General features: G+C 42.6%; 1 protein-coding gene across 1 annotated transcript in view; it reads left to right on the forward strand.

The window, feature by feature from the left end:
* The window catches only part of mgat5b (alpha-1,6-mannosylglycoprotein 6-beta-N-acetylglucosaminyltransferase B), a 1,185,562-nt gene that overhangs the window by 604,552 nt on the left and 560,464 nt on the right, over positions 1–20,546 (forward strand). The window contains exons 9-10 of the mRNA XM_078570583.1: positions 687–701; positions 944–973. Of these exons, the coding sequence (XP_078426709.1) occupies positions 687–701; positions 944–973 (45 nt within the window). The remainder of the gene's footprint in view (positions 1–686; positions 702–943; positions 974–20,546) is intronic.

The following is a 20,546-nucleotide window of genomic DNA, read 5'->3' on the forward strand; positions in this document are numbered from 1 at the left end:
CTCCCCTCTCCCACCATTATATAAAGAAAGCTTCAATTGCAGGTGAGAAACCCGTAGATTCAGAGAGCTCTTGTTTCATTTCACATCTAATTGGAGTAAAGTGGAGAATCAATTGTTTTACTGAAGCCTGCTCGCAGTCACAGGTGTTGTGATATTGTACGCATGCCAATGCAGACAATGACATATACCTTTAAGAATCTACATAGTGGCATCACTGTGACATCACCATGCATGAGGCTGGAGTATAAAAGTACAGTCTCCATGTTAGATGCTCACTAATGCTTGTGCTCTTCATCGCAGATGTTCAATATTGCTTGTGACCCTGTATCAGCAAGACTCTATGTAGATCTTATGAATCAGGCATATAGTCAAGTAATCGGCCTATGTAACTGTTAGGACCCAGCCAAATCAAGATCTGTGCAGAGCTTTATTTAGTTGTTGATAGTAATAAACTTCAGATACTTGTGTTCGACTGGAACCCTCGACAGCCTCAATATCTTACTTAGTATAGCTGACATAGAGACAGATCCCTTGAGGTCCACAGCGAGATCCTCTACATAAACGGTGACAGCAGACTGCCACATACCACATCAACAGTCATTGGCCTATTTTATCGTATTTCTAAATAAAAATCAAGTATCTTAGCGTGACTTAGTTTTCTATTGAACTTTATGTGTAGAACACAGAAAGCATAGCTTGCTGTAAACTGATTTGATGGTCAGGGAGGGTTTAAACTAGAATGGCAGGGGGATGGGAACCTGAGCAGGGAGACAGAGGAGGGGGAAACAAGGATAGAAATGAAAGACAGAAAAGTAAGAAGCAAAAGTGGAAGGCAGAAAAAACAAGGGCGAAAAACAAATGGAGCCATAGTGCAAAATAAAGCTAAGATGACTAACAAAGTTAAAAAGACAAGTCTAAAAGCATTGTATCTTAATGCGCGGAGCATTCACAATAAAGTAGATGAATTAAGAACGCAAATGGATATAAATGGTTATGATATAGTTGCAATTACGGAAACATGGCTGCACGGTGACCAAAGATGGGAACTGAACATCCAAGGGCATTCAATATTTAGGAAGGACAGACAAATTGGGAAAGGAGGTGGGGTAGCTTTGTTAGTAAAGGAGGAAATCAATGCAATAGCGAGGAAGGATATTTGCTCAGAAAATCATGATGTGGAATCTATTTGGGTGGAGATAAGAAACACCAAGGGGCAGAAAACAGTGGGGGTTGTCTATAAGCCCCCAAACAGTAATGGAGATGTAAGGGAATGCATTAAGCAGGAAATCAGAGATGCATGCAATAAGGGTACAACTGTTATCATGGGTGACTTTAGTCCACATATAGATTGGACAAACCAAACTAACAATAATACTGTGGAGGAGGATTTCCTGGAGTGTGTACGTGATGGTGTTTAAACCAATACATTGAGGAACCAACCAGAGAGAAGGCTATCCTAGACTGGGTATTGTGCAATGAGAAAGGGTTAATTAACAATCTTGGGGAAGAGCGACAATAAAATGATATAATTGTCCATTAGGATGGAAAGTGAAGAAGTTGAATCCAAAACTAGGGTCCTGAGTCTAAATAAAGGGAACTGCGAGGGTATGAGGCATGAGTTGGCAATGATGGATTGGGGAACCTTACTAAAAGGGTTGACAGTAGATAGGCAATGGCTAATATTTAAGGAATGTATGCATGAATTACAACAATTATTCATTCCTGTCTGGGCAAAAATAAAACAGGAAAGGTGGCTCAACCATGGCTTACAAAAGAAATAGGGATAGTATTAGATCCAAAGAGGAGACATATAAAATTGCCAGAAAAAGCAGCAAGCCTGAGGATTGGGAGCAGTTTAGAATTCAGCAAAATTGGACAAAAAGATTGATCGAGAAGGGAAAAATGGAGTATGAGAATAAACTTGAAGGGAACATAAAAAATGACTGTAAAAGCTTCTGGAGATATGTGAAGAGAAAAAGATTAACAAAGACAAATGTAGGTCATTTGCAGTCAGAAACGGGGAAATTAATGGAGAGTAAAGAAATGACCAAAGAATTGAACACATATTTTGGTTCTGTCTTCACAAAAGAGGACACAAATAATTTCCCAGAAATGTTAGGGAACCAAGGGTCAAGTGAAAGGGAGAAATTGAAGAAAATCAATATTAGTAAAAAAAAGTGGTGCTAGAGAAATTAATAGGTTTAGAGGCTGAAAAATCCCCAGGGCCTGATAACCTACATCCCAGAGTACTAAAGGAACTGGCCCTGGAAATATTGGATGCATTGGTAGTCATCTTCCAAAATTCTATAGACTCTGGAGCAGTTCCTACAGATTGGAGGGTGGCAAATGTAACCCCACTATTTAAAAAAGGAGGGAGAGAAAAAAGAGAATTACAGACCAGTTAGCCTAACATCAGTAGTGGGGAAAATGCTATAGTCTATTATAAAAGATGTGGTAACAGGACACTTGGAAAGCATTAACAGGATTAGACAACGTCAGCATGGGTTTATGGAAGGAAATCATGCTTAACTAATCTATTGGAGTTTTTGAGGATGTAACTAGTAGAATAGATAAGAGAGAACCAGTGGTGTATCTGGATTTCAAGAAAGATTTTGATAAGGTCCCACATAAGAGGCTAGGGGGCAAAATTAAAGCACATGGGATTGGGGGTAATATACTGGTATGGATTGAGAATTGGTTGACAGACCAGAAACAGAGAGTGGGAATAAATGGGTCTTTTTCTGGGTGGCAGGTGGTGACTTGTGGTGTACCACAGGGATTAGTGCTTGGGCCCCAGCTATTCACAATATATGTAAATGATTTTGATGAGGGAACCAAATGCAATATTTCCAAGTTTGCTGACGACACAAAATAGGTGAGGTTGTGAGGAGGTTGCAAGGAGGCTTCAGGGCGATTTAGACAAGTTGTATGTATGGGCAAACGCATGGCAGATGCAGTATAACATGGATAAATGTGAAGTTATACGCTTCGGTGTAAAAAACAGAAAGGCAGAGTATTATTTAAATGGTGATATATTGGGAAATGTGGATTTACAAAGGGATCTGGCTGTCCTTGTACACCAGTCAATGAAAGTAAATAGGCAGGTGCAGCAAGCAATTAGGAAGGCAAATGGTAGTTGGCCTTCATTACAAGGGGATTTGAGTTCAGAAGTAGGGTTGTCTTACTGCAGTTATACAGGGCCTTGGTGAGATCACACCTGGAGTATTGCGTGCCGTTTTGGTCTCCCCACCTAAGAAAGGATATACTTGCCATAGAGGGAGTGCAGCAAAAGTTCACTAGGCTGACACCTGGGATGGCAAGACCGTTGTATGAGGAGAGATTGTTTTGACTGGGCCTGTATTCACTAGAGTTTAGAAGAATGAGAGGGGATCCGATCAAAACATATAAAATTCTAACAGGGCTAGACAGACTGGATGCAGGGAGGATGTTTCACCTGGTGGTGCAGTCTAGAACCAGGGGCCACAGTCTCAGGATATGGGGTAGGCCATTTAGGACTGAGATGAGGAAACATTTTATCACTCAGAGGGTGGTCAACCTGTGGAATTCTCTACCACAGAAAGCTGTGGAGGCCACTGAGTATATTCAAGAAAGAAATGGATACGTTTTTGGATATTAGGGGGCATCGAGGGGTTTGGAGAGAAAGTGGGAATATGGCGTTGAGATAGGGGATCAGCCATGATCATGTTGAATGGCCTACTCCTGCTCCCAGTTTCTATGTGTCTATTGAGAGCCAGGCTTTTGAATGCCTCTGAACTAGATGGTTAGTAGCTTATGAATATTCTACTTTACAACCTGTTGGATATGGAAGTAAGGATAGAAAACTGCTGAGATAAGTTTGGTGGGTTTGATCTTTTTGGTTTAATATGCCAGTCGACTTTCATGAAAAACTAAATAATATTGAACAGATATTCTGCACTTGTGTACAGAGTTGCCAATGATATCTTTTAATCTAATTTGAAATGCTGTAGGTATTTTGAATGTGCTGTGAGATGCTTGACTGGTTTTCTTGCTAACTTTATTTCTAAAGGCACAGAATTTGGCCTATTCCACTGTGCACTAAGAAAGCATTTTTCAGCATCAGTATTTTCTCAAATGAATATCAGTATTTAGATTTCCATTTGGTTACCAGATCTAACATACTCATGCAAAGCAAATGAGTTTACTGCAAGTAGAGCCTCTGGTGCTTGGAGCGAGTGCTTTTGGTTTTATTTCATGAACTATGGAGACAGTTTATATCTAATTAGCATTTTAATTATATTGGAGAGGCCATGAATTTAGAGGAAACTTTATCACCTTCAGCTTCCTCTGAGGATCGATTAGCGTCTTTGATAGTTTTCTTTCAAAGCAGTCATATTGGTAAGGATAAAATGATGACTACATTGTGCCCTGATGTGGAATAGCTATTTTAGTGTTTTTTCTCAGGTATAATACATTATAGTTCCATTTTGAATCTATAAGAATATTTAATTTGCTCTAGCGGCGCACTGGATAAAAGGCTTCTGTAAAATGCCATCATGTACTATTTTTGAACAATTATTAAGTCATTTAAAATAAGCAAGTTAGTAACTATTAGAACACAAAAGACTATTATAGCAACCAGTTAACCAGTATACTACCAGAGCAAATTAAACCCCCCAGTGTGTAACTGATTTATGAACATATTAAATAATTGGAACGGAATTTTTTACATTGTACATTTTAGGATGAAAACCATAAAAGCCATGTCAAAGTGCAAATGCAATATACAAAACAACTTTTCATTTTTTTATAAAATGTTAAATGCCATAAAATACATTTTCATGGTACTTCAAGAAACCATTTCAGTGTAAAGTTGCAGCATCTTCAAATAACTGGCTGTAACCAAGCAAGTCTATGTCTAGAGAACTGAGATGACAATATTGTCAAATTTTGAAAGCTTTCTCATTAAATCAAATCAGTTTGTTCCATGTTTACTGTGAATTTTGTAATACCAGCTATGGTTAATCTCACTGAAATTAATGGAAATGTGAAATTGTCAGTAGCAATCAGACACAAAACTAGGTGGGAATGTGAGTGGTGAGGAGGATGTTAAGAGGCTTCAATTTAGACAAGTTGAGTGAGTGGGCAAATACATGGCAGATGCAGTATAACATGAATAAGTTTGAAGTTATCCACTTTGGTAGGAAAAACAGAATGGCAGAGTATTATTTAAATGGTGAAAAATTGGGAAATGTTGTTGTACAAAGGGACCTAGGTGTCCTTGTACACCAATCACTGAAAGTAAGCATGCAGGTGCAGCAAGCAGTTAAGAAGGCAAATGGTATGTTGGTCTTCATTGCAAGAAGATTTGAGTACAGGAGCAAGGATGTCTCACTGCAGCTATACAGGGCCTTGACGAGCCCACACTTGGAGTATTGTGTGCAGTTTGGTCACCTTACCTAAGAAAGGATATACTTGCCATAGAGAGAGTGCAGCAAAGGTTCACCAGACTGATTCCTGGGATGGCAGGATTGTCGTATGAGAAGAGATTGGGCCGACTAGGCCTGTATGCACTAGAGCTTAGAAGAATGAGAGGGGATCTCATTGAAACGTATAATATTTTGACAGGGCTGGACAGACTGGATGCAGGGATGATGTTTCCTCTGGCTGGGGGTGTCTAGAACAAGGGGTCCCATTCTCAGGATACGGGGAAGGCCATTTAGGACTGAGAAATTTCTTCACTCAGAGGGTGGTGAACCTGTGGAATTCTCTACCACAGAAGGCTGTGGAGGCCAAGTCACTGAATATATTTAAGAAGGAAATAGATAGATTTCTGGACTCTAAAGGCATCAAGGGGTATGGGGAGAAAACAATAGTATGGCATTGAGATAGAGGATGAACCATGATCATTTTGAATAGTGGAGCAGGCTTGAAGGGCCAAATGACCTAATTCGACTTCTATTTTCTATGTTTCTATGTTCTATGATTATCAGCATAAAGTTTTCATTGTTGAATCTGAAGAAGCAACTGGTTAGAAATTAGTATGTGTTTCGCGCATTTTCAAAATCCAAAATGGGCCACACACAAATGAATTTTTGCAGCACCAGAAATGCGCTGGAGGTACACCCAATGACCCGATTTTGTTTCAGGGATACGTAGGCGTCCCTGCCAACTATCTGGAATGCATTATGTCAGCAAGGGTCCTTTGCATGGCTCAGAACATCTTTGTTAAATTGGTATTTGTGTACACCTGATGCATTGCTTTCTTACCAGTCTCAGCAAGTCATGCAATTGGCAAGTAGCTTTCACAAATGGTACTTAAAGGAGTCCTCACCTCCATTATGGTAATTCTCTGGTTAATCATTTTTGGCTTTAGGTTTAGAGATAGAGCCAAGTTTTTGGCTATTTTGGGTAGTGTTTGCCTGTGAAATAAGTTTGCAGATTGAGCTTGTGGAGAAAAGAATCTGTTTTACAGGATAAACTTGTTCTCAATTGCTGAACACGGGTTACAGGAGTTTCTCAAATCAGGAGCAGCAGCAACATCAAGGAAGGTAACAGATACCTGCACAGGCTGTAAATTAAGGTCAAAGAAGGCAAGGGCACAACAGCCTTTCAAGTATGCATGTATCCCGAGTCAGAAGCTGAATCTCACTGAATTGGAGGAAGAGTTGGAATCCCACACCAGGGCTTGCATTGTGCTGCTTGTAGCAGTGAAGGCTACTGTGACACTTGTAACATACAGGGGAGAGATGATAGGGATGGTTCCCCCTTTTCCCACCTTTCGACTGACCAAGTGTTTTAAAGGGAAAGAAGTGTTTTAACCCCGAGTGCTGTAACTGTTCAAGACAGACAAATGACAGTTTTTCTTGTAATTTAAAAAAGGAAGATGTATGTTTATTATTCAACACCTGAATGTATTCACAACCACACCCACTCACACACTCATATAGACACACACGCACACACTCAGGGAAAGATTGTGATTACAGAAGGTAAGCATGCCCTTGCTGAGGACACCAACCTGGGTTGGAATGTAATTTGTGAGAAGGATGCAAGGAGGCTTCAAGAGGATTTGAAGTGAATGGGCTAGAACATGGCAGATGGATTATAATGTGAATAAGTCTGAAGTTATTCACTTAGGCAGAAAAAACAGAAAGGCAGAATATTCCTTAAATGGTGAGAGGTTGAGAAGCACAGGTGCCCAAAGGGACCTGGGTATCCTTGTTCATGAGTCACTAAAAGCTAGCATGCAGGCCCAGCAAGCAACAAGGAAGGTAAATATTATGTTGGCTTCATCGCAAGAGGATTTGAGTACAGGAGTAAAGATGTTTTGCTGCAGCTATACGGAGCCTTGGCGAGACCTCACCTGGAGTACTGTGCACAGTTTTGGTCTCCTTATGTAAGGAATGATATACTTGCCTTGGAGGGAGTGCAATGGAGATTCACCAGATTAATCTTTGGGATGGCGGGATTGTCGTATGAGGAGAGACTGAGGATACTGGGTCTGTATTCCCTTGAATTTCGAAGAATGAGGGGGTGACCCTATTGGAACTTATAAAATTCTTACAGGACGTGACAGGGTGGATGTAGATGAGATGTTTCCCCTGGCTGGCGAGTCTAAAACCCGGGGATATATCTCAAGATAAGGAGTAGGCTATTTAAGACCAAGATGAGGAGGAATTTTTTCACTCAGAAGTTGGTGAATCTTTGGAATTCTCAATTTCAGAGGGCTGTAGAAGCTTAATCATTGATTATGTTCAAGACAGAAATAATGACAGATTTCTGGAAACTAATGACATCAAGGGATATGGGGATAGTGCAGGAAGGTGGCATTGAGGTAGATGATCAGCCATGATCTAATTGAATGACCGAGCAGGCTCGAGGAGCCGAAGGGCCAGCTCCTGTTCCTATGCCCCTATGTTCACTTAGGTCTTAAAAGTTGAAAAGTTGTCTGTCACACTTGCTTTTCCCTGAGATGAAGCCTTGAAATGTTGTGGGCCTGTAGTTCCCTTTTTGGTCCACTGATAGAGTCTGGAGGTTTAGGAAGATTGATTTGCTATGGTTTATTGCTTGCAGTTGCAGATTTCGCTTGGGATTTTCTGGCCCAAATTGTGGCGGGACCCACCACGGGAGATTGGAACAGCCCAGCCAAAGGTCCATTACTTTCGGCGGGACTGGATGACCCCAGCGGTGGGTGGGGCTGAAAAATCCCACCCCTCGTTTCTGTCATGTGATGAAAGTATTTCTGTCCAATGTCCTCACAAATGGTTTCTGACGGCAAGGCCATTATCAAACTATGAGGTCCAAGCTTCATCTATTCACATACTGGCTTGATAGAACAGGGTTTCTTCACAACCGTTCTCTGAATTTCAACTCTGAAGCCAAGCAGTGTTGTGAAAACAGTTTATTTTAATTATTTGGAGAATCACAGAGTGCAGAAGAGGCCCTTTGGCCCATCGAGTCTGCACCGACACGTGAAAAATACCTGACCTACCTACCTAATCCCATTTACCAGCAGAGAAGGGCAGCTATTAACCACAGGGAATGTCTGTTCCATTTTAATGACTCTCAAAGATATGTCCTGTCAGTTCTAGTTTTCCTTTAACCAATGGTTACATGATTGATGCCTGTCTACAAATCATCCTTGTGCAACCCCTTAGGGCAGGATTTATCCCTTAGGCTTCGAGTTCCCAGTATCAATGTCAGAGAGGGGTTAGAAACCCGTACTGTGTGGGAAACAGTCACCTGGCTGCGATTTTCCCTGAATTGGCCAAACAGTGGCCAGAGGGCGGCTCACCATTAAGCACAGCAGGCGGGTTCTCGAAGCTGGAAGGCCAGTAGGAGGCCCTCCAGCACTAAAGAAGCAGCTGTCTTCCTTTCCAAGTAACAGAGAGAGAGGGAGCTTCAAGATGGAGACACCCTTCCTCCAACATTTTAAACTTTTAATAAAAAAAATCACCTCAGCAGCCGGGCCACTGTTGCGGAGTGCTCGGCAGACTGCGGCTACTGTTTCATCTTGGGTTCATGGTATAGATGAGGTTTCTTTAGGGTTTGCCTACTCACCTATGAATGCTACCACAGAGCATTATTCATAAAAACCATTCTTGTTTATTTACAGATCTATGTACATCTCACTACTCTACACGAGGTTGTACTTCTGTTTCCCACCAGATCTCAGTCTCTTAGTCATGTGACATTGCACCATTGTTACATCAGTATCAGGTGCTCCTGATGTTACCCCTATACCCTACAGCCATAGCTGAAACCAGGGAGGTGGGAAGGACCTCAAATCCTGCCTGGAGCATTGGTTTCCAGCCTGCTGCTGGGAAGCCACCTCCAGGCAGCTGAGCTGTTCCACAGTGTATTGGGAGGCCTGGTGGATGACTGGAAATTTTCAGTCATTCTCTGACAATAGGACTTGATTGGTCTTTAAATTTCTCAAATGGCTACCCCATCCCTCCTCTGGGAAAATGACCCCCTAGTATCTTTATTAATGCCTGTATCAGTTATCTATTCTGTGCTCCTGGGAGGTGGTTTTCCCAGTGACTACAATGTGAAAAGTGGAAGGCTGCTGAACTTTTGCTGAGGACACTTAACATTTCAGATGGCCTTGAGGAACTCTGGCAATTGAGAACCAGGCTGCAGACTGCTGGGACTTGGCTTTGACTGGGATAGTACATCCCAACTGCTGTTTCACAGGGGATTGGTTGAAAGACTGATGGGAAAGCAGGCATGTCATCATGGACCTCTCCCATGGAATCGATGCCAATTCCACCAGCTGAACCTCAGCACTCACACTGCTTTGCACGGGAACATAGTGCAAACATGTGGGGAACCTCTACTCGCACTCTCTTTCATGGTTTCTAAATCAGAGAATATGATAGGTCCATGAAGGAAGGAAGGAAGGAAGGACGCTGGTGTACGAAACATAGCAGCCAGTTTGAACATAGCAAAATCCCACAATAGCAATGCAATAATGACCAGATAATCTATTGGCCTGGGCCCTGCAAACTGGAGAATACTTATGGAAAATAGTTTGGGAAAATGGTATTGAAGTAGATGATCAGCAATGATTGTATTGAATGGTGGAACAGGCTTGATGGGCTGAATGGCCTACTCTGCTCCCATGCTCCTGTGCCTCATTTTCTAAATAGTGTCACATGGTCTTTTTATATTCCCTGGAGAGGGCAGATGGGGTCTTGGTTTTTGCCCCATCTGAAAGATGACAAATCTGACAGTGCAGCACTCTTTCTATACTGCACTGGACTGACGACCTAGATTATGGCCTGGAGTTTTGCCAGGATGTAGAGCCTCTCCATCCAGGCGAAAATGGCAGACATACCCAAAAATTGGGTACAGAACTCCAGAACTCAGCACTTCCCATTTTTACAACGGTGGGAATGGGAACTGTTTGTGTTTCACGCATGCATAGTTCATAGAGGCAGCTGACCAATTAAATCATCAGCTGCCTCCACTGAAGTCGGATTTTGGTAGCCCAGTGTGAAACCCAAAGCATGCAGAGTAGACCTGAGTAAGCGCAGGTCTGAACTTTGTGCCTTTCTTTGGATAGTCAGAGTACTCCTTTGAGAAGCAATCAGGCCAATCAGCTGGTGGATTTGGCATCAATTCCATGAGAGAGGTGCATGATGGCATGTCTGCTTTCCCATCAGTCTTTCAACCAATCCCCTGCGAAACAGTAGTTGGGATGTACTATCCCAGTCAAAGCCAAGTCCGAGCATCCTTTGAATCTGGTCCTGAGACACCTTTGTGGGAGGTCAGGTACCCTTTGGAATTGTTAAAATATACATGAATGTGTGTAAAAAGCGCATAACCTCATTAACTGTCAAGCTCAATTGAACTGTTAACAGACGTGTCAAAGGCAAGTATCAAAAGGACTTGTCAAGAGGACCTGTCAACATCAACGGTCAAAAGGGTCAAGAGGAACTGTCAAAAGCATCTGTCAACTAGATCTGTCAATTTGTCAAGGCATTTAAGAGTCCTGCCCTTTAAATCTTTGAAAAGAATGTCTGGAGTGTTAAGAAAAATCATTGCTTGCTATTTCACTCTGTCCATTGACATAAAACTGAGGGCTTCCATTACTGGATTACCGCTACATGACTGATTTAATAAACATCTATTATCTCAGTAGGGTGCCTGCCATTTACAGTTTGTTTGGCAGTTACACGTGGTTATAGACTCTTTGAAGTGGGACTATGAATTCTAATGCTGCTTGTTATAAGTGATTGCACACTTGAGTGAAATGTTTCTTGTTATAAGGCTTTATGCAGTAAAAAGAATGTCAATGTAGTAAATGAGTTTTTATGAATTTGAGTGTTTTTAAATATAGTGAAGTCTGCAAAAGACACTTGGAACTTCATTTTATCTCACTTCTGCATAGGACCTGAGGTCTGCCCATGGTGGATACTGGGGTGAGTTAGCATGGTAGATGTAAGGGCAGAGCATAGTGGGTGGGGGCATGGGTTGACATGAGTTGGCACTAAGTTGGCATAAGGATTATAAAGGGCCATGCGGGTGGGTAAAGGGGCATAGGTTGGCATGAAGGGTATGAGGGGTTATGGGGTGGGTGCAGGACATAAGATGGCATGAGTTGGCATTGGATGGGACAGGGGGAGTATATGTGGGTATGAGGGGTGAGGGATGGAGGAATGTTTTATATTTTATTTTTATTAATTTTTGGACACAATACCAGAGCCCCGAGGCAGGGCTTACCTCCAACATGCCTTGGCCCGCAGCACGCTCCTCACTACTTATGGGGTTGCCCGGCCCGACTTCTAAAATAGCCTGCCCTCCCGCACTGAAAGTCCGACGTCTAGGCAGCCATTTTTAAAAGTCAGATTCACTGAGCAGGCATTTTCCTGACTCTGTGCACCCGACTCTCGGACAAAAATCCAGGCCTACGTCTTCAAGTCTCTGGAGTGGAACTTGAACCCTTAACTTTTAGCTTCAGAGGAGGGAGTGTTACTAATGAGCCGTGCTGCCAGCCAGAAGAGGATTTTAATTCCCCAAAAGTGGCAGTTTTGTGTCAGTTAGGAGATTTAAGTGTTGCAAAACTGAATACAGACCCCAACCCATCTCCAATGCACCTGCCTCCATTTGTAACAGAGACAGGGCAGGGAATGGACTTGCCTCGTTCCCTGGCTTCTTCTACAGCCTTCCTCACCCAAGTAGAAGCCAGGCCTGTCATTCAGGTTGACCCCCAGGCTGGAAGCCAGTCAGACATTGGACACACATATGGAGTTAAACTTTCACAGTTTGCTAACTCCTGGGTTTCTCACACACTCCCAGCAGCACCCACCTTGCCCATTCCTGGCGGGTCAAGAAGTTAAGATCTTCCACTCCCCTAATTCTCCATCATGACATCAATACAGTTGCAATGGGGTTAGACAACAGTCTAACCCCATTGCAACTATCACTCTGTAGGCAGAGACCCCCAATTCTATAGAGAGCCTGCAGTACCCATAGAACTGCAAGGTCTTGACACCATGCACTACGATTTCTAGCATGCTTTCCCATATTGTGCACAAACTTGCTGACAGGCAGGCCAGTTAGAAGTCTGTCAGGATTTCCTTCAGTCTTGTCGGGTGTAGTGGGCCCTTGATGTCTCCCATGTATGCCCTCTCCAGGGCTAAGATGGGAGTTTTCCATTTGGTGAGCTCTTTCCAGGACCATTCTATTTCCTTGCCCTTACTCCTGCAATATTGCTGGGTGTAGCCGCACATATAGACCCCTCTATCATACCCTCACAATTATGCAAGATGTCAACCTCTAAACTGGTACCTATGCCACAAATATGAATTCATAAGTTTGTTATCTTTCGGGACTGTCTTTTTAACTTAAGGTAAAATAGTGTTGTGGAGTCATGTGACCTGCTCCGAATCCTGCTTGACAACAAGCCTGGTTGGCTTGATTGCTATGGTGAGACTCACATTGATTTGTTGCAAAGATGATACAAGATGTTCTTATCTGTAAACAATGACCAGAGAAGCTGTGCCGACCTTTTCATTACTGATTCGGGAGCACAGTCAGGAAAATTCCCTATTCCACAAACCCGAAGTGTTCCAGATATTTGGATTTTCATTCACAGGTGATGGGGGTGGTGGGAGGTGCAGGCGTGTGCTAGCTGGGGCCAGGCCCGGAACCAGGCAACCACAGAGGCTGTCAGGTGCTGAGAGGGGCTGGTTAAAAGGCCCGCCTCTATGCTCTTGGATTTCATCCTAGCTGTAACAAAACAATAAAGCCAAAAACAGCCCTCAGGTTTTCCCACCTCACACCCCCTCACCCCACCCACCGCCCCCCCAAGCACTACCCATGGCCCACCCAAGCCAACACATGCTACCTCTTCCCTCCACTCACCCCATTGGCCCCTCATGCCCTCCATGATCCTCGATCCACACCATGACTTTTAAATCCCCTTTGCCAACTCATGACTCTCTACCTACCCACATGGCCCTTTATAGTCCCTATGCCAACTTAGTGCCAAATTGTGCCAACCCATGATCCTCCCAATCATTCCCATGGCTCTTTATAACCTTTTACCAAATCGGTGCCAACTCACACCAATCCATAACCCTCGACCCACCTCCCTCTTCCCTTACAACTTCCATGCCACTTCACACAGTATCTACCATGAGCAGAGCCCAGGAGCCATGAGATGTAATAAAACAAACTCATAAATGTCTATTCATGATTTGACTATTTTTAAAAAATCTTGTTCATAAAAAAAAATTCAGTGAATTCAAATTTCTTCAAGTACTTAATCCAAATGAAGACATACATTTGCATTCATAGCCCCATATTAAAGACAGCAAATCTTTTTATAACCACTTGGAGCTGTCAATCAAACTGTGAATTTACAGCCACACCCCTCCCCATCCCCACTGTGGTATTGTTAGGTTGTGGAATCAGTCATGCAGCACTAACCCTATAATGATAATCCTTCACATATGTCCACAGACAGATGTTAAATTGTAAGCACTGTTTTTTTTTTAAATTTAAAGTGCTTGGGGATATAAATGCCTTGACAGCTTGACAATTCTGCTGAATTTATCCACTTTTAACACACGCCCATGTCTACTTTTAACAATCCCAAAGGGCACCTAACCTCTCCCAAAGTGAACTTTACCTCTCCCAAAGGGGTACCTTACCATTGCAAAGGATATCTGGACCACTTTAAAAGGGTACCCTGTCTCTCCAAATGACTCTGGCAACTTTAGACCTTTTGCTTAAATGCCTAAAGCCTGTGAGTCATGTTTTGGACACCCCACTGATGAAAATTGCATCTGTTTAAAGGCAGCTGCATTCTTACATGCACAGCTGCCTCAGTAAACCATAGATCTGCAAAGTACAACACACCACCCCCTGCGCCCCCCCCCCCCCCCCTCCCCACCCACTGCCACCAACACCAGTTTCACCCTCCCTGGTGAAAATTATGGGTGCAGGGTTCAGAGGCGGAACTTCCAGAATCAGGGTTCCAGCACCATTTTGGCTAAGCTGCGATCTCCTTCCATCATTACAATTTGTGCTTGAGTCTTCAAGTCTCACAGGGCGGTGTTCAAAAGGTCAGTCTTTATAAACAGTTATACTTTATACTGTCTATTTAGTTCCAAAATAGAATGATGTTAGGGGATTGGAAAACAGTTAATTAGCATTTCTACCTGGATACAAGGTCCATGTGATTCACATTGCCGTGGAGATGGGATTTGAGAGGGGAACAGATCATAGAAAGCCATTGTAGTAACGGGTCACTGAATCTCACAGACCCAAAATCAATCTGCAAAACTCTGAGAGAGAGAGAGGGAGAGGGAACAGAGTTACAGGCAGCAAGTCCAATTGTTCACCACACAGAAAGCTGGTGGGAGCTCATGCTCAGATTGAAGAGACCAATTAAGTTTATGAGTCTTAAATAGGACTGGAAAATTTGCCTAACTTTGGCTGGAGGGAAGAATCTCCAGCATAACCCTCACTGTGAACATCAGATCTGGGATTAGAAGTTATCCACCTGGGAAAGGAAGTAAGCCACTGGGAGCTGAGAATTGCTTTGGACTGGTTCCTGGAGAATGAAGTGTCCACGTAAGGGACACAGCGAAACATAACCATGGAGTGGGAATGAGCAAACTTTTCTGTCATTCTGGAGTATAAAACTTTTCTGCAGTTCTGGAGTATAAGTTGTCTACTGAAATCGTGTTTAGTCACTAGAAGACTCTGTCTTCCTCTCCAAGATGCTGTCAGACTTGCTGAGTTTTTCCAGCAATTTTTGTTTTTGTTTCAGATTTCCAGCATCCGCAGCATTTTGCTTTTATCTTAGTGTTTAGTCAATGTTGCTTTTAGTTTTTTTTTGTTACAGTAAAGTCTTAAAACTTGAAATCCTGTTGTGTGATCCTTCCAGTCAGTCACTGGAAGTTTGAATTTCTTCCTAAAAGTTATCAGCCTTTACAGGGATGGTAACAGCTGCAAGTCTACAGTTGAATGATTCCTGTTCTGAAGTGCTGCCCTCTTCTTCTTTTCTTCCTGAAGGTTTATGGACCTAAAATAGAAGGGATAAGGGCTAGTATTTCATGGAATAGGTGAGCAGAGACAGATGAGTGACTTCTGAAAGCTGCAGCAATTTGTCACACTTGGCGCATAAGGATGAGATTTAAGTAAAAAGGGAACAAGGCAAAGGTGGCTTAAAATCCTGCAGGTTGTGTCCTCTAGCATTGCAAGATGCATCCCTTGTCCATAGTGTGAATAACTTGCTCTGCAAGTGGGAAAATGACCTGGAGGAAATGTTGCCCTTTTGCTGTGGCTGCATCATTCAACAAGTGCACCTAGCAATGCTGTAGAAATGTCAAAAATTTACAATTGCAAGACTCTTAAACAGGGCTCTCACTACCCCCTTAAGTTCCTCGCCCAGCATTTTGGTATCAATGACACAAAGCAAACAATGGATACAATTTGCACTTTGTGTGGAAAGCCTTTGTTAACCCACTAAGCAATAATATATACTTACAACACCAGTTGCTTAGTAAGACCAGCGTGCAGGATCTCGTCCTCGGGTGGTTCGACCACTGAACCAGTTCTTCCACATGACTTCCCGTGACTGACCAAGTCGAACTTCTTGGCTGCAGCAGTGATGTCCTTGAGAGCTGTAGCTTTATGCCCCTTTCTGACCCTGGTCTCTTGGCATATAAGGTAATGTCTTAAATTGAGTCATCCAATTGGGTTATCAATCCCACCCTGGTCATGCAAAGACCACCTGCATGTGGTCATTTTCTGCTCTCAGCAGTGGGTGTCTCCAGGCACCTGCCAGCAATGGGTGTGACTTCAGCATCTTGGTAAGGCAGGAAAAAAGCCATTCACACTTACACAAGAGACCATTGTTGAGGTCAGTTTCTGTAGACAGGGTGTCTGGTGGTTAGCCACCGCCCCAGTGACATGCCCTGATGTGTCCATGTCTATGTGTATATAAATTGTTCAGTCTTTATTTTTTTAAAAGTTCCATATAAACCTATAAGCGTTGATGTCTTCGGTCAGAATTCTTCTCCTTTCATCCCATGCCCGCACTCCATTCCAGGTTCCCACTACCCTGAGCTCAGGACGTTGGTCTGGCTTGCAGCTGGTTACATTTTAACACAGTTAATAAGATAAGACATACTAAAAGCAAACAAAGAAAGGCCTTGCAGAATGACAGAAATACACAAAATATGAACGTGCCTTACACAGTGGTTTCCATTTACTATTGACATTGCACAACAATGTCTACATAGGATACATACGGTTTCCTTAGTTTATTTGATAGCATGGATGCATACATTGAGCACCCATTAGAGATTTACAGTCCTTCAAACTTGGGAAAGTTTATTATTTGGGAACATCACTATTTTTGCTTAAATTTTTGTGGGTTCTAGCCATTCTAACCATTTCACCCTTTGAAAAGTGCTTATAATTAATAATGAGCAAAATACAGAATTCTGGGGAAGAAGACAATGGATATTCGTATGGAATCACTAGGCAGTAAACTCATCAGGAATTATTGCCTGAAATTCATCCCATAAGACTTGGTTTGATAATTGGTTGTCAAATTTTCTGGTTTTTTTTATTTTACCAGCAGCAGGTTTCACCTTTCAATGGCCATGAGAATACAGATGACTGTACTGAGGTGACATGTACAATGAGAGGAATTAACAATTTTGATGTGATTTAATACCTGCATGTTTGTTTACAGATAAACTGCAGTTGATCACTGGATGATAATGGCCAGCAAAAATTGCATAATCATTTTTTCAATTTAGTTTGCATGCACCCCTAATGGTGTGGGTTGAGTTTGAATTGCACCTATTTAAGTGTTATTTTTCATAGGTATTTCAAGCATGTGTCACACCATTTATTGTGCAAACTGTATGGGTTCAGTCAACAATGAAATAGTCCTTTTAACGGTATGATGTACATTTTATCACTGAATAAAAACTGGTTAGGTGTTGAAATGCAGTCATTACTAAGGACAAAATTTTACCTCCTGCAGGTGGGCGCATGCCTGACCCGACCGGGAGTAAAATAGTGCGGAATGACGACGGGCGAATGTCCCAATGTCATTGTGCACTTGCGCAATATTCCACTCGGTGGGTGGATGCACGTGTCGGAGCGGCACCCGCCATTAATTAAGCGGCCACTTAAGGCCCTTAAGAGTCCAATTCATTGTGATTTTTCCCTGCCCGTGCGATTTCCAGCTCTTCGCAAGGACAAAATGGGCAGGTGGCCAGTTGACATTTTCACAAACCTCATCCAAGGGCGGGATAAAAAGGGTCATCAGCATTGCCATTGTGAGTAGTGTGGAGTTTTGAAGATAGCTTGCTGCTGGTTGCTTATTGGTACTTGGCAGCTTCATCTCTGTTCGGGGCTCCATTCTTAGCATTTCCAGGCTTCATTTCAGGACTCATTGGTGTCTGCCAGGCCCCCGGAGGACTCAGACCGTGTGGACCCTTCCAGGTATCAGACAGCCTTCCCTTACCCTGGTAATGGGGATTGTGGTCTCCGCTGGAGGACCCTCCTCTGAGGAGGAAGAGAGGGGCAGAAGGGAGAGGAGGCCACATGTCCCTGTGCAGCTTCCTGGGGAGAGATCTGTGGGAGGAGAGGCACAGGCACTAGGAGTGCAGGGCCAACAGGTGGTCCAAGGCGGAAGGGGCCACAGAAGACCCATTATCCTGCTGCCAGGGTTTACAGGCAGCTATTCAGCCACCTCAACATGTCTGAGGTGCAATGCCGAAGGAGGCTCCGTCTCTCAAGGGAGAGCTTGACCTCCATTTGCCAGATGATTGGGCCTGAGATCAGTGCCAACTGTGTGGGTGGACATCCCATGCCAGTGGCTCTGAAGGTCACAGTGGTCTTCAACTTCTATGCCTCCGGCTCTTTCCAGGGCTCAGTGGGGTATTTGTGGACCCCAAACAGCTGTCCACTTTTACAAACATGTCCCAACTCATGTAACACAGTCACATGGGGCATGTTTAAATAAATTTTTACATCATTTATTTGATTTTTTCAATATCCATTCAATCTTCCTGAGGCAGCTCCATGCCTCAGGGAGATTGCTGTGCGCGAAAGAGCGCTGGCCCCGGCTTTGCCTCCTCCCCCTGCCTGCACAGGTAGCGCTGATCACTACCAGCCGAGTATTACGCTTAATTGACTTGCCCGTGTAAAATGGTGGCGTGGAGCTGATCACGGGCGGCGATTGGTTCCACTGCTGCCCAGCCCACCCGCCATAGGAAAAATCGTGGCCTAAGTGTCATACCTGGCTTGCCACAGTCACATGAACTGCATGACGAGCGAGTGCCTGTGGGCAGCCCTGATCCATTCTGTCATTAAAGAGACTGCACTAGAAAGAGTGTAGCCTGTGAGCTCATCACAAGAATAAAGAATGTTTGAGCTATCAGAGCTTTATATACTCCGTGGACCATTCCTCAAAACATACAATGCTGTAAGGAGCAATTTAAATTGGGACTGAAACTCTTTTTGCTGTCTTTTCACAGGGAAATTTTCATTTAAGCAGAATGCTTCTCAGATTACAAATATCTTAATTTGTTTATTATATCTTTTATATGGGTGTCACATTTATAAATAAAACACTGAGGAGCTCACTGTATTTTTCAAACATTTTACTATCAAAATTGTTACAAACTAAGCATCACAATAGAAAGAAGACTATTTATTAAAATATTTATGACTGCTGAAACAGTTAAAGTGTACTGACTAAAAATTAGTTCAGAATAAACAGATAAAATGTAATATTGTTCAACTGCACACCACCCACTTCTCTATTTAATTAGGTGAATAACAAAAATGTTGCCAAATGTATGAGATAACTGAGAGAAAGAAAAGGGTCTACAGGAAAATAGCAAGGGCCAGGATAGATCGTTCCAAATTTGGAGCTGGCACCAACCCAGGGCCAAATAGCTTTCTTTTGTACTAGAATATCTATGATTATATGAATTTGGGTGAACTACAACAGTTTCTGAATGGCAATCAGCAGAAGAGTATAAATACAAAGGCGTGGAACTTCCACTTGATCGCATTTTTTTATCAGCACTATTCCCCCAATATCGGTGTAACCAGAGACTTCTTGAACACAAATTGGGTTCTGCATAACCCAAGTTTTTGTGATCATTTGCACTAATTATAAAGACATAGCAAGGGTAGCAGGCCCCACTCATAGAACTAGTCATATCCCCAAGATGAATTAATGACTATTGGAAGTTTCTGCTAATGGCACTTCTTTTCAGGCCTAGGTGGATTCTCAAGGAATTAAGATGGAACTTTTGGGTGCATGGGCACATTTAAGTACCTTTTAAAAGGGTTTGAATTTTTTTTTTAACTTTACTAAGGAACTCAATATTGTACCCTAATCTAACTGGAAAATAGCTTTGTGATTTTTTAAAAAGTTATTTTCAGCCATTTAAAATCAGGCTACTCATGGACAGTGCACTGGCACTGCGATTTACAATGCTTAATTTATGTGATAAACCGATTTTCAACTGTATTAATCAAACTTTACCTATCACTCTTAAATAGATCAAGAAATATTTTTTAAAGCCTAAAAAACATGCTTTACAATGCTGCTTGATTGCACTGATTTGTGGCAGATTTTGTGTCAGTGACATGCATATATGTTTGAGTGGAAATCTGGGGAATGAAAAATACTTCTCATAAAAAGATGGAATTTTATGCAGAGTATGTGCCAGAATTGCTCATTGCACCCATAGCAGAATATTGACCTTATTACCTTTATTTCATTAATGGTTCATTAACTGCAAAAACATGATTTTTAAAAAATCATTGATGGGATGATCACTAATGAGCAATCTGTTGCTTAGACAGAAGCAACATACTGCAGATGCTGGAAATCTGAAATAAAAGCAGAAAATACTGGAAAACAGCCAACACATCAGGCAATATCTGTGGAGAGGGAAACAAAGTTGATGGGCCAGATTTTCCAATGGAGCGAGAATCGGGAGACGGGACTAATCCTGTCATGCGAACCTGCCTCGATCTCAAGACTGTCAGCAGGTGGGAACGTT

Source organism: Cetorhinus maximus, chromosome 24 (assembly GCF_964194155.1).
Source record: "Cetorhinus maximus chromosome 24, sCetMax3.hap1.1, whole genome shotgun sequence".
Lineage (NCBI taxonomy): Eukaryota > Metazoa > Chordata > Chondrichthyes > Lamniformes > Cetorhinidae > Cetorhinus > Cetorhinus maximus.